Here is a 14,315-nt window from a genome sequence, read left to right on the forward strand (position 1 = left end):
ATTTATTTCATCAATGAGCTGATGTCAAATATTCAGCTAGATGCACTCACCACTAAGTTTGGGCATGCCTGCAAAGCTTCCAGAACACCTGGAATGCTAAAAGCTTCATGGCCCCGTACCCTTCGCCTCTCAAGGTATCTAGGGTGAAGGCCATATAGTTGTTCAACATCTGGCATCTTCTTCAATAGTGTCAGAAAACTGGAATCTGTGAAGCCTGAGAAGTTCAAAGATATTTAGTGCCAAGTTCATTTTCTGTTTGTCAACATTTATTAGTCACTTTCGTCCTCCCCAAAAGGTACTCTCTGGTCCATAAAACCTCAAGGGCTCTGTGGAGCAGGCAACTGAAAAAATGAGTAAGATGTGATCTTCATCTTCAGGAAGGTCAGTTCTAAGCTCAATCTGTTGCAACCCAGATTCTCTTAGTCTGACCATTTCCTAGTAACTGCTCCATCCTGTGTTTAACTATTGCCCCCCAGATGTTTTGAACCAGCAATTTTCAAAATTTTCATCTCATGGCACATGTAAACTAACTACTAAAATTCTGCAACACACACACAAATATATTTTTTTGCCAATTTGGCAAAAAATAGGTATAATTCTTGATTTACAAAAAAATTAATAATAATAGTAATAACCTATACTATTTGGCTCCAAAATGACTTTTAAAAAATCATTTTTATATGCCTATACTTGCATATAAGGATGAAGAATTAACAGATGCAGCCTTATTATGTGACGTGACCAATAAGATGCAACTCTATTATATGACCTATGTTTATGGTTCAAGACAGGGCATTCACTCCTGACAGCTATTGTTGTGTTGGCTGATGCCTTTTTTTTATTTGACCATCTAAAAGAAAAGAGGTCAGTGGCCCTAACTAAATAGTTAGGTACTGTTCATTTAAAAATTCTGGGGTTATAAATTGCTGTTTGAGACAATTCATTCCTTTGGAAAAGACAGATGGATGCAAGTGAGTGCCTAAGAAAACATAAGTGACCCACGCTTTGAGGATGCTGCGCTGATAGACGGCGATTTGTCTGGGAGGCCAGTCACGCACCCTAGAGGGGATCAGACATCGGAGCACAGAAGGAGGCAGTTTACTCCCACAGCAGAAGTGCTGGTGAGGTAAGGCGGGAGAAAAATCTCAAACAGATGACACTTTATTATCTGGGTGTTTTGTTTTTTAATGTAGTCTGTCAGAAAGCCAACTGGCTGCTCACTAATGACAAATAAAAATATTAGCTCTCAATAATAAAAATGAAGCCCCAAATCACTAAGTCTTATATACTCAAGTTTTCAAAAGTTGTACCAGTTGTACAGGGCTAATCCAGACAATATGTTAACTTTAAAATCATAAAACTGAGCCCTGGCTGGTGTAGCTCAGTGGATCGAGCGTGGGCTGAGAACCAAAGTGTCGCAGGTTCTATTCCCAGTCAGGGTACATGCCTGGGTTGTAGGCCATGACCCCCAGCAACCGCACATTGATGTTTCTCTCTCTCTATCTCCCTCCCTTCCCTCTCTAAAAATAAATAAATAAATAAATAATCTTTTTTAAAAAATCGTAAAACTGAAGAGTAAGAAGGGACCTCAGAAATGACTTGGTCTTTCTAATTACAACAGTTCATATTATTATCCTGTATGGTAACCTTTACTGACTGAGCCATTCAATGGGTTAACCATTTTACATTTGTTCTCATCTATTATCACAACCCAATGAATAAGGTTATCACCCCATTTACAAATGTAAAAAAAAAAAAAAAGAGCTTGAAAGAGTTTAAAAGCTACCAAGCAGCAGAGCCCAAATTCAGAACTAAATCTGACCACCACCAATGTCCAATCTCTTCTGTTGTGCAGTACACATTGCCTTGCACTAAGTGTGGGTAAAGTCTCACCTTCTTTACAGAGATGTTATGAGAATCCAAAGAGATCACATATGAAAACCATAATGTACTATCGGTATATAAAAATCTTAGCATGATTATACAATGAATCAGGGTTTAAAGTCCAGAGGATAGGCCAGGATGGCGTTAGTAAGTAGTTGGTAAGAGTTTACTCCAGGCTAGAGACTGTTTGCTTTGACTCTCTTTTCATATTCACTGCAGGGCTGGGAAGCCTTGGCCTTGCAGGCATTTATCACAGTCTGAAAGGAGCCAGCAAAATTCTTCTGAAACTGTATCCACTGGGAGCTCTCCTCGGCTGCTGCTTCTCACCATGCTCTGATCCCATCTCCAGAACTCCTGCTGGCCTAACCTCCACTAAAGCCAATCCAATGTAAGCAGTATCAGTCATTTTCACACTGCTCTATTTTTTTTCTTTTCTGCAGTAAACGATCACTCTCCAGAAAAGATGAATCGTTTTCCCTTAAGATGGTTTCTTTCAAGTATTTAAAGACAAGATTTGCCTTCTCCCAAGCTAAGCTCTAGTCTCAGTTCTATATACTGTTAACCAACTATGGCCAACTGACAAGAGTTATCAATTAACAGAAGACGCTCTTGAAAGGATATAGTACCCCAAGCTGTGCAATATTCCAACATTCCAGAGGCACTCTGTCCTGTTCCACATATGGGACAACGCAGGACAATTACCTCCTCAGCCCTTCATATTCAGGAAAGGTCCCTGTGCCCAGCCCCATCACCTTTTCAAAATACCAGGATCTGGATTATTTTGAAAGGTGGTTAAAAAGACATGCAACGAAACGTGGTTAAATAAGACATTTAAAACTGCCAAAAGGCATTAATTAATAGACTGATGTTAACTGAAAAAAAGACTAATTGGCCCTTAACTTTGATTCTCCCCTCTCAGCTATGTTCTTAACTGAAGTCAACTTTCTTTCCTCACGGTATCTTTATCTGAGGTCTGTTTGTTGTGGAAAGGCTACTAACTTTGAGTTCTTTACCTGCAAGGCCAATACCTTTTTTGAAAATATCCAAGACCTAGTATAGGCCTTTGAAAAGTGCTTAAGAAATTCAAGTTCCAGAAGTGGCCTACTAGAGCAGCTTTAGAAAAACTGGTCTAGTTTACCTGATATTTTAGAATACTGTTTAACGAGAGGGTGCCCTCAAGGGGTACAGGAAAACTATGAACACCTGCATCGTAAAACAAAGGACCCTTTGTCTAATAAGGTCAGCATATATGTAGTTAATAAAAGTCTCAATAATATTCTCTAATTACATATTTGTGGAATGGGCTGATATAGTTCCTGAAGGGAATAGGAAGTGAAAATGACAGATAACTAATACAGTAATACATCAGGCAAAATGTATTTTATCAAACTTAACCTAAATAATTCACATAAAATCCTGCCTCCTTACCTACAAGGTGATTCCAACTGCCTAGCTCAAGACAACGAGAAACATCTGATGACAAGTAACCTTTGATGGAAACATTATTGATAATTTCCAGTAGAAAACTACATACACGTTAAATGCACTTACCGCTTGGCATGTATTCCCACCACCGCCCTGCACAGAGGTCCACAACCCTCACAACTCTCAGATACAGAGTCACTGCTTCCTTTAGCTTCCGGGAAAGACATTCCATACACATGATATCCTGCAGAGGGAGGTACCTTTGTGAGAGAAAGAAACTCAAATTTATCAAGTGGCTAAGTACTTCCTCTCCCTGATGGGTTATTTTTTTCCTTCTTCCATTCTCCTACTCCTCAAATGAAATAAGACCTTAGGAATAGTCACAGGTTTTAAGATTAATATGCATTTATGGTTTTGTGCTAAAAATAGCTAAGTCAGTAAATACTCAAGTGTCTAAATAAAGTATTGAGCTTCCTCCATAGGACATCTGATAGAACCTGCCTTTCTCCTTTTAAGTTTCTAAGGACAAAGAAAATTTCAAAAAAAAAAAAAAAAAGGAAGAGAGAAATCTCAGTGCATTTCAAAGCAGGATGATGAGAGTACTGATCAATCTGAGGTGGCCAATTTTATTTCACAGCTTTCACAGAACCAACCTTCTGTAGTGGCTAAAAATCCACTCTCTGCTCCCTCAACACCACCCCCTGCAGAAGCTCTGCTATTTTCTTCATCAACAGACATGTCTACTGAGTTTGTAGTGGATCATTTTTCCCTAGATCTTTTACCTTTTAGATCACATACTCTGATGAAAGTACTTCATAAGCATTAAGTAAGAACCCTTTATCTGAATAGCAATTTCCTCTTTCCAACCTCCCATTATTTTTCCTTCCCGAAACTTTTCAATTAACCTCTACTCTTGTTCTGTTTCCAGTAATACCAATATATATTTTTGAAAGATCAGAATATCTTATTCTCTTTCTCAAAACTCCCCATGCACAAGATTAATTTAAAAAAAAAAGGAAGAGCTGCCCTTTACTGAGCTGGTGTCCTGTCACAGACAGAAGTCGCTGTTTCACAACTTTACAGGCAGGTTGTACAGTGTCTCCCACACAGCCCTCCCCCACCCTCCCCTTCTCTGCTGGGCAGTGTGCCCTGCCCTCTGGCTATCAGCTAACTGCAGCCAAGTCAGGCCCCGGCAAAGGCTCTCTGCTGTTTCTAGTCAGCCCCCCAACTGAATTCTTCAACATCCCTCATTGATGCCCTTAACGCTACCCACACCGCTCTAAACAGTCCCTTCATTAAATTATCTTCAAATTCCAGCTGAGTGTATCTTGTGTCCTGTTAGAACCCTCACAGATAAAGTAGGTGCTTTGATTTTTCTATTTTGCAAGTAATGCAACCAGAAGGTTGGTTCTCAGAAAAGCTGACCTGCAAAAAGTCCACAGCTAGGGAAGAGGAAGAAAGAGATGTCCACACCATTGGGTCTGAGTCTAATTCCTAAAACTTAAGCTCATTCTAAAAGAAAAGTCCAAGTATGCCTGCAAAGTATTTCTCTGTTCTGTGTTTTTCCTACCTCTGGCTCCTCTCTCTTCTCCTTTCAAACTATTTAAATAAAAAGAATCAAATCAAATCAATTTCTCTATTTAAAAAAACATATTACTGCTAAGTTAATTTACAGTCTCCATAACTTAAATATAAGTAGGATAATTTTTAGAAACTATACAACTACATATTTTATAAACAATAACAAATATTGAATTTTTTTCTAAATCAAGTTTTGCCTCTAAAACATTTCCCCCAAATCACTGTTATCCAAACTATTTGCCTAGGTTAGTATTATACTCCCTTTAAGTACAAGTAGTTCAGCAATCACATGAAGTTATGTCACGTTTGCCCTCAGAAAAAGAAATGCTCCTTTTCCTTCACAGATACATAGTCAGTAGGCTGGAGTTCAAAAGACAGATCAAATACGTTTCAGAAAATCTGTGTCTGACACAGCACACACAGCAAGGCTTAGGTTTCCTTTAAGGAAACCATGGTTTGCCTTGGTTCATGAAAACATGTTAAGTAGTTATCAAAAATTAATACATGGGTCCTCAGATAAAAACTCTAGAAGCCTAAAAATACATTTTTTTTAGAATAAACAGTTCATACCAAATTCAAGTATTCAGCTTAGTTCACAGTTCTTCACATTTTGCCAATTTGCTGCGCGTTTTTTTGCACTAGGACTCAAGTAACATCCTTCTGCTTGACTGCCTTACATCGGACTACTCTGTTTGAACTGCCAAATATTATTTGGTCTACTCTCAATTTTAAAAATGGTCCCAATTTGTTCATAGTATGTCCTCCCGTCACTCAGCAAACATCTAACACACATGCCTGGGAACAGTTTTGCCTTTGACTTCTTCTGGAATTTTAATAGCTTTATTGTTTAGTTTACTGATGCATTTAGAATTTAGTTGTCAGATACGAGATAAGATCATGCTTTTATTATTTTCTCCAAATGGTTTTCAGGTTGTGACATCATCACTGAACAATCCATTGTTTTTCCTCATTGATGAAAATACTAAATTTATCATAAACTGGGTCCCCAAATATATTTGAGTCTACATATATAGCCTGCATATGGAGTCCGTCTGTTTTATCCAATTGTCTGGATATCTTTTTCAATTCCAAATCTTTAATCATTGTATATTTTAGAATATATTTGAGTATCTGGTAGGGTCAGACTCTTTTTCCAAAAAAATTTGGCTATTCTAGTAGACTTCTTTCTGTAAAATGAACTTTAGTATCATTCTGTTATGTTTAAGAAAAACATCTGTTATTCCAATTGGGCCTCCTATACCCAGACAGAACTGAACTATGTCACAGAACAACAAACTGAAGAAAATAAAGACTAATGCACATTTATATTAGAGAAGAAAAACAAAGTGAAATAAAGTAAGCCATGGTTCTCTAAAGGAACTCTACTTTTTAAATACTTCTTAATTTACAAACATAATACTTTTTAAAACTTCAAAACATTTCTAAGAACTTCATATGAAAATTTCCCCTAGTAAATAATCTAAAATAATTGAAAATCCAGATGCTTACAAAAGTTAATTGCATAAGAGAAAAACTGGAAGCAATCCAGATGTCAGAAAACAAGGGCAAAGATAATTATCGTGTTATGACTAAAATGGTAATTATGAAGACCATGTAGCAATATGAAAAAAGGTAGGACATAATCATAACTATTAACACCAAGAACTTAAGGCATGCAGTGTGTTAAGTGCTTTAAAAGCATTATCTCAGTGAACCCTTCTTATAACATCTTTATACTTATCGTTGGTCCACAGCTAGCAAACAAGAGGCTCAGGATTCAAATTCAGATCTTCAACTCCAGAGACAAAATATGTTAGGGTTTGTTTACTGAATGAATGGATAATAACTGAAAGAACAGAGCTGGGGAAACCAGAAAGTCAGGTTTTCTTTCCTTTTCTTTCTTTTTTTTGGGGAGGAGGGATTTCTTTAACTATTGTTATAATGCAGTTTGGACAAAAATATAATTAAAAAAAGATTTTGAAAAACGTTACCATAAAACAACTTTCACGTGTGCACAGCATATGGCGATGATGGGTACCACTTCACGAAACCTTGGTTTCAATCACATACTGTCTACTAAATGTGTTTCTCACTGTGGGCTGTAGTAAGAAAAGTCCAGAACACTGCCTTATGTACACACAGTACCGTAATAACAAAAGTCAACAAATCTTCCCGTCAATAAAAATTCCAAGAAGCCTGGAATGTTAACACAGTCTAAAGAATGGCCGTCCAACAGAACTTTCTATAACACAAGAAATAATCTTACCTAAAAATATGGCAAAGCACTTCATGTGAAAGTTGATTCATATAGTCCTTCGTTTCATCTGATGCTGTTTCCTCCGTGATGTCATTATTCATGAGACATGTTTTAACACTTTTCTTTCGTGGACCCATTGCTGTGTTATCTCCAGTATCGAAGAGCAAATCTCCCCTGTCGGTTACTTGAGGTCAGAGTACCTGAAAGCAAGCAGAGAACAGAGTAGATAAAGCAGCAAACCAGAGGCAGACACTATCCCTATAAAGCCTAGGTAAAACAACATTTATTTTAAAATACAAACAGACAAAGGTAATTACAATAGTACAGACCACATCCAAATTAATAAAAATAATTACACAAAAGACACAGAACATCATCTTCTGAAGGGCAGCAGAAAATATAAAACTGAATTATTTAAAACGAGCAAAACTCCAAGGAATCAGGAGTCCTGGACTGCCATTTGTGCTCCTAGCTAACTCACTCACAGTCATTTGATTGCTCTTCCCATCAGTTTCAACACAATACTGCTCTTGCACCTACTCCTACCGGCTTTCAGGCCTCTGTCGGCCTTCACCTGGGCTACTGCCATGGCTTCCTAAGTGAGGTCCACCACTGTATCGCCAGGGCCTGGAGCAAAGCCTGCCACACAGTAGGCCTATAATACATAATTTGCTAAATCTTTTTTTCAAAAATTTTTAAAGATTTTATTTATTCATTTGTATAGAGGGGAGGGAGAGAAGGAGAAAGAGAGAGAAAGAAATATCAATGTGTGGTTGCCTCTCATGTGCCCCACACTGAGGACCTGGCCGGCAACCCGGGCATGTGCCCTGACTAGGAATGGAGTTGGTGACCCTTGGGTTCGCAGCCCACATTCAATCCACTGAGCTATACCAGCCAGGGCTAGACTTGTCTTTTTAAAACATTCCCCTGATTACACACTAAGTGAAAAGAGCAAGATGCTGAATTTTCATAAAAGAAAAAGGACAAATATGTTTATGTTTGCATGGGGTACTTTTGGAAGGATTGATGACAAAAGATTAACAGTGGTTACCTCTGGGGAGTGAGAACAGAAGTTTCGAAAAGTAGGAAACAGGTTTACTTTTCATATTCTTCTCCATTGTCTGAAAATTTTAGACTGGTTGTATATATATCTTAAAAAACAAACAATGACCAAATCAGCTTACAAGGAACCCTAGATTCTAGGATAAAACCTTTTCAGTCTGGTCTCAAGCCAACTTCCCAACGTCATCTTTCGACCCCACCACTTGCTCCGTCGGACACTCAGTTCCCCCACACAGACATTATCTTTCATCCCTAGTAACCCACCGACTCTGACTAGAATGCCCTTCCCTTCCTTTTTCTTTTTCTTTTTTTTTTTTGCCTAAAAAGCCACTAATTTTTTTTTTCAATCTGCCTTCAAAATTTAGTTTAAATGTTAAATCCTCTGTGAAAACTTCTCCAACTCACCCCCTCTTCTGAGCTCCCCGGGTGCTTCTACTATAGCAACTTGTATTTTTTTTCATCGTGTCTCTGCCAGGAGAAGAAAAAGAAACTCAACCTCCTGCCTCTAGGTGATAACAAGTCCTTGCTCATAATAAATCTTCAAGGGCCTGATGTATGAACAGCCACCCATCTTTCCATTCCTCCAGATGCATCCAATCGCTCCACGGCAGCTAAGAACCATCTCATAAGAACCTATTTGCTACCACAGCACTCAACGATCTCAGCAACAAGCCTGGAAGTCTGGCAAAAATGCAACCAAATGTTATTCTAATAAGGACACATCACAAACAGCTACCTTGCAACATACAAATGACTCAACAAGACTATTAAGTAGTACAGAACAATCCAACCATGGATCAATTCGCTAGCTATCGTATTTTAACACGTTTCACCACTGAGAATCTTCACAACTCTAACTGTTCACAGACACCATGTTCTTAACTTTTCATACTTTAAATAAAAAGCTTTCTTAGCCCTTCTCCCTTCTTTTTCTTCACCAAACCCACACCACTTATGATTTACACCCTTATCTATAATCCACCTTTAATTGTCCCTTTTGTTTTGCAATGCTGTGGTTTTGTGTGAGTCAGATTTAGTAGCCCCAGCAAACAAATTGCATTTGAATTTCTAAACCTCATAGACTGAGTTTATAAAAGTGCACTTGTCTGTAACTCTGAGAAACATTTAATCACAGATATGACCTTATACAACATCACAGGGATGTTAGGACTCCAGCAAGCCCACAAAAACCTGCTGAACCTGCAGTATGCACTAACACTACTGAAGGGCCTCAGTGAGAAACACTAACAAAATTTTAGGTGAAATTGTCTATTTCCCATATTATGCCTAGAATTAGAGACTTGGTCATGTAGCTAGAGTCGCAGGCTTGGTCACGTCAGCTACCTACTGGCCAGCAGGCAGAGTAGTGACTGCCCTCCCTCTCCCCTACTCCAAGCCTTCAGTGGGGAAGGGACTAGCGGAGATGAACGCTAGGGTAAGTAACAACTCCACCCTCCACCCAGGGCCTCAGCAGGGCAGGACCTATAGACAGGGTAGCTCCCTCAGTCCTCTCCAGTCCAACTAGGTGCCCCTGGAAATGTCCAGGAGATAAAAAGCTTCCTCATCAAAGGCTATAAAAGACTTCCCTTGCCACCACTCAAACTCTACAAAGGATACCACAATCGTTTCAACAAAACTCAGCTTCACCTCCATTAACATGAAACACCAGCTAGGCCATGCTAAGCATTTCATCCCAGGCACTGAGTAACAGAGGCCTGGAATCCCTGCATGAGAGGCATGCAAAGTCCCAACTGATGATGGTGTCTCTCTTGTACATGCACACCCTCTCCTAATTACTTTTATTTCAGTGGAAGGAGAGATGTGAGCAAGTGAGAATAGAAAATGATCACGACTAGCTTTCTATGTCTTGGTTTCTTCCTACCCTCGTCTCTACATCACCACCGTTTGCCCCCTGAGTAACTAAACGAGGCAGGAAAGGTCCAGAACAGCAGGAGGTGCGAGGGCAAGTGGAAAGGAGAGAAATCCCAGTTATCAGCAGCAGAGAAAGAGAAGGTGTTGGAGTTAGCCTGCAGAGGAGTCAGGGAGGGTACGGGAGAGCTGAGTATATATAACAGGTGAGTATAACAAAAATGTGAAGAATATATAGTGTGCACTGGGCATTTCTGAAGTTAGCAAGTTCTAAGGGCTGAGGCCCTAAATCTCATTCTGACAGAATTATATGATCACAGAATGTTCCAAGTTGAAGGGGCCTTCACAGTCGACCTAGATACACACTTCTTCATTTTTTCTGGGCCCTGAACCCATATGTGACTATGATGAAAGCTGTACCTCTTCGCCCCCAGAGACAAACAAAACACACCCAGACCCATGTATGCTGAACTATACAAACACAGTTTCAGGGGCTGCACAGACACAGCGAAGCTCACCCAGAGGTCCCTGTCCAAGACTGGCACCCTCAGTTTCCAGATGGACAAATAGTACCAGAGAGGGTCAGTCACCTGCCCCAGGGCATAGACTAAGTGTCAGAGTTCAGGCTGGATTAAGACTCCCCAACCCACACTACACACCCTATCAAGTCAGTCCTCTGTACCTGGGCTGTCTCTCTGCATTCTACAGATACACCCCAGTGCTTGCAGATGGACTTCTGGGTGCTCTGATAGAACTGCTGCTGACTGCAGCCTCCTTCACACACGAGTTTTGTGGTCCATGTGCATAAGGCTTCCACACAGTAGCCCACAACAGCACGGGCACCCTACTTCTGTCTGTTTGAAGGACCTTAGCCACAGGAAGCATTATTTTTGTCCTGCAGGCCCAAGTACATCCTAAATATCAATCCTGTGTTATTTATGAGTACCCTTTAAATGGATCCTTCCATAACACAATTTCTCTTGGGTGTGCATGCTCTTCTTTCAACCTGCCAGTTCAAAGCTCCTCCCATCCCAAATAGAACTACACTATTCTCTAATTTAGTTCCTTCTGGTTGCTCCCAAATTTACCCGTCTTTTTAATCCATAGCCCTGAAGGTTATCTCCACTTCTTGTAGAGGAGCACCAACATTTCCTTGCTTACAAAATCAACTTACTTTCATTTTAATCCTCTATTTCCATTAAAGAGGTTTTAACACTTGTTCACAATTCTCACATCTGATACCTACAAAAGACCTACATAAAGTCACTCCTTTATTGTCTCAGTGTCACACCTACAAGTCTTCCCATCCCTGTTCCATCTTGTCCACATCCTTTTCCATCCCAAAATTATTCTAATTACTCCTTTCCTCAATCACACCAGCCCCTCCAGGATACATATTTGTCTCTTATTACACACATTACTGGGCAGAGAGAAAACTAACCAGAGAACTTAGGGACTACTTCTTTTACAAAATGTTCACAATTCTGTATTAATTTCTCATTCTGTATCTAACTAAAAACTCTGTGGCAACTCTTCTTCTTGACTGCTACTATCTGTCTATCCACTGCTCATGTAAGCAACCCATCCTTCTGAGGGTAGGTGGTGACAAAGTCTTCCTTCCATGAAGCTCTCAATCTCCCAATGGAGTTAGACTTTGACCACGAGGATCTCACAACTCAGTCGTTTCAATTATTGTAACTTCAATTACTTTTCATTACCCTCATCAAAAATAGGTTCTCCCCTTTAAAACTTCCCAATGTCCTCATCACCCTATCTGGTCAAGGGCTTCCCTGCCCTTCCGGTTTAATGCCTTTCTTTGTTTTTTATGGGCTTCAGCTTACTCCTGTCAAAGTATTTTCTTGCATGTCACTTAATTTGGTCACATTTCTCACATCAAAAATCATCAATGTCTCCTACCTAGGGCAGCCTCTCTTTCCTAAATAAGTGCCACACCATATTCACCAAACTGCTTAGATTAAAAAAACAAAACCAAAAAAACAAAAATAAAAACAGACTTATAGTGCAGAAAGGATCAAGAATCATCCAGTCCAACCCTTCGTTTTCCAGATAAGGAAAGTGAGGTCCAGAGAGATTAAGCCAGGTTGCCCTAAGTCCTAGATCCAGAAAATAGCACTTCTAAATGAAGCGAGGATCCAGCTCTTCAGCTCTAGTGCAGGTCCAATTTTATTTCACTGTCACTTTAGCACATTGAAATACAGTTGCTCCTTTTCCTCCTATTCTATGTTAGTATCTTTTTTTACTAAAGTGTGTACCTCCAGGGCACACATTCACTTAAACAAACACACACACAAAAGCCTATATTCTTCACCTAAAGAGGACATAAGAATTACAGCATTGCAAATTTTAGAGTGGGGAAGAGCTGTAGTAACTGTCCAAAATGAAAGTTAAAAATTACAAGCACAGATTTTTCAAGTTATATGACTACATATGTACCCTCCAAACCCCACTTTTTCCGTCCCCCAGAAAATTTTGATGATAGAACCATTGTTTCGTTCTTTAGTTGTGCTGGGAGTTTGGGAAAGGGGATGAAGAACCAGTGACCCTAACCCAACACCTTCATTTGCCAGATGAGAAACCTCAAGTTCACAGAGAGAAAGAGATTTGCCAAAATGAACGAGCAAGTTGGGGAAAAGTTTTAAGGCTAAAAAAACAAGTCTCCTAGTTTTCACACTGGTATGCTCTACACTGCCGGTATGGGTTTATAAAGAAAGTCCTCAGGGCAGAGATTCCTACTGCACAGGAAGCACAGGGACCTTCCCAAGTGCCCTGTTGCCCCAGGCCGGTTGGGGTCTGGAAAGAAATAGGGTAGACACGTCCCATCGGTGATTCCCTGGATAGAAACGCATGCTCTTCAGGTCTGTCTCCAAGGAAAAGACTCGGCGAGGGAGTAGAGAATCTGACTTCCTGAGCTGGGAGGGACATCAGAGGCATCCAAAACATTCATTGTACCCACAAGCAAACTGTGTCACAGAAAGGGTAATGGACCTGGGCAAAGTGGACGAAGTAAGACTAGAACTTGGGATTGGGAGCCCAAGACTGGCCGCCTCTCAAGGATGTATCCGTTGAATCCTGCTGAGGGACATTCCCTGCGTACGCTGGGTACAGGCCTTTTCCAATTTACTGGCTTAAACACTAATTTAATATTAATACCATGGAAGTCATGACGCCGGGAGTGGGATGGGGTCCCCCATGTTGTCCAGGCCAACAACTCCCATTTTGCTCAAGAAATCGAGAGCAAGAGCGTGTTCCGTATGCTGGTATCTTGGGCCAGGTTCAGACAGGGAGGCAAACCCCATAACGAAGGCCTAGAAGGCCAAGAGCCATAAACCCAATCCCTGCTTTTCCGGGAGCCACAGGCCCGAGAGGGGCCGAGACCGACAGCCCGGACGGTAGGGAGCCCGGGAGCCCCCATCCAGCCGCCGCACGCACCCCCGGCACCACGGTCCGCCTCCCGGCCGCGGGCCCACCCTGCCGCCGCCTCACCTAAGCCGGCCCTCCTTCTGTTATTTGTGGTTGTTGAGAGGGAGGGAGAATCTGGACTGACGCTTCCCGCGGCCCCCACCACCGTGTGCTTCCGCTTCCGCCGCCGCTCGGGCATTTCCGGTGTACTGTTCCCCGGCGCCGGGCCGGCACCCGGACCCAGTTGGGCGTGGGACACAGGCGTCGATACACTGCCGCCATGTTAAGAGTGGCATCTCTGGAAGGGGTGTTGGCAATCCTTTCCCTTGACAGTGTCACCGCCCCGGAAGCAGCTAGAGTCCGACGCCAGGGAAATAGTTACGACTTAGGCGATTACAGCTGTTTTGATTGAGAACCTGCTTAGTGATCGGCAATGCAGGGTTTGGGGCAGAGCGAGGTGGTACAAATAGGAGTTCCTCCACTTAACTGGCGCAGAGACGGCAATCAAGCACTTCACCCCCAAGCCTCGGGTTTGTTAAGTGAAGATGGACATCGATATGGTACCTACATAACAAACGACTGCAGAATTTACTGGCTTAGCACAGTTTGTTATGATTTTGTGAGGTGACCGGGCTCAGCGCGGCAGTTTCAGTTTGAGGTTATTTGTCAGCTGAGACTGCAGCTAACTTCAGGAAAAACTGGCTGTTGCGATGTTGCCAATTCAGGCTGGACGCCCCCCCTCCACCCCCTACGAGCTCAGCTAGCGCTTAGTATCAATGCCTACTGGCCCCGCTCTCCCTCTGGATTGGCTTTGTCA

At 41.3% G+C, this 14,315-nt stretch overlaps 1 protein-coding gene across 4 annotated transcripts in view; it reads right to left on the reverse strand.

Moving 5' to 3' along the window:
• The window catches only part of FBXO38 (F-box protein 38), a 46,419-nt gene extending 32,731 nt beyond the window's left edge, over positions 1-13,688 (reverse strand). For all 4 annotated transcript variants that reach the window (XM_045826059.1, XM_045826050.1, XM_045826040.1 and 1 more), the window contains exons 1-4: positions 13,583-13,688; positions 7,157-7,347; positions 3,436-3,569; positions 51-214 (exon numbers count right to left, since the gene is read on the reverse strand). In XM_045826059.1, coding sequence (XP_045682015.1) covers positions 51-214; positions 3,436-3,569; positions 7,157-7,284 — 426 coding nt within the window. In that variant the 5' untranslated portion in view covers positions 7,285-7,347; positions 13,583-13,688. The remainder of the gene's footprint in view (positions 1-50; positions 215-3,435; positions 3,570-7,156; positions 7,348-13,582) is intronic.
• Between the last annotated feature and the right edge of the window lie 627 nt (positions 13,689-14,315).

This window comes from Phyllostomus hastatus, unplaced genomic scaffold, assembly GCF_019186645.2.
Source record: "Phyllostomus hastatus isolate PE091 unplaced genomic scaffold, TTU_PhHast_1.1 phas_contig_150, whole genome shotgun sequence".
Taxonomy (NCBI): domain Eukaryota; kingdom Metazoa; phylum Chordata; class Mammalia; order Chiroptera; family Phyllostomidae; genus Phyllostomus; species Phyllostomus hastatus.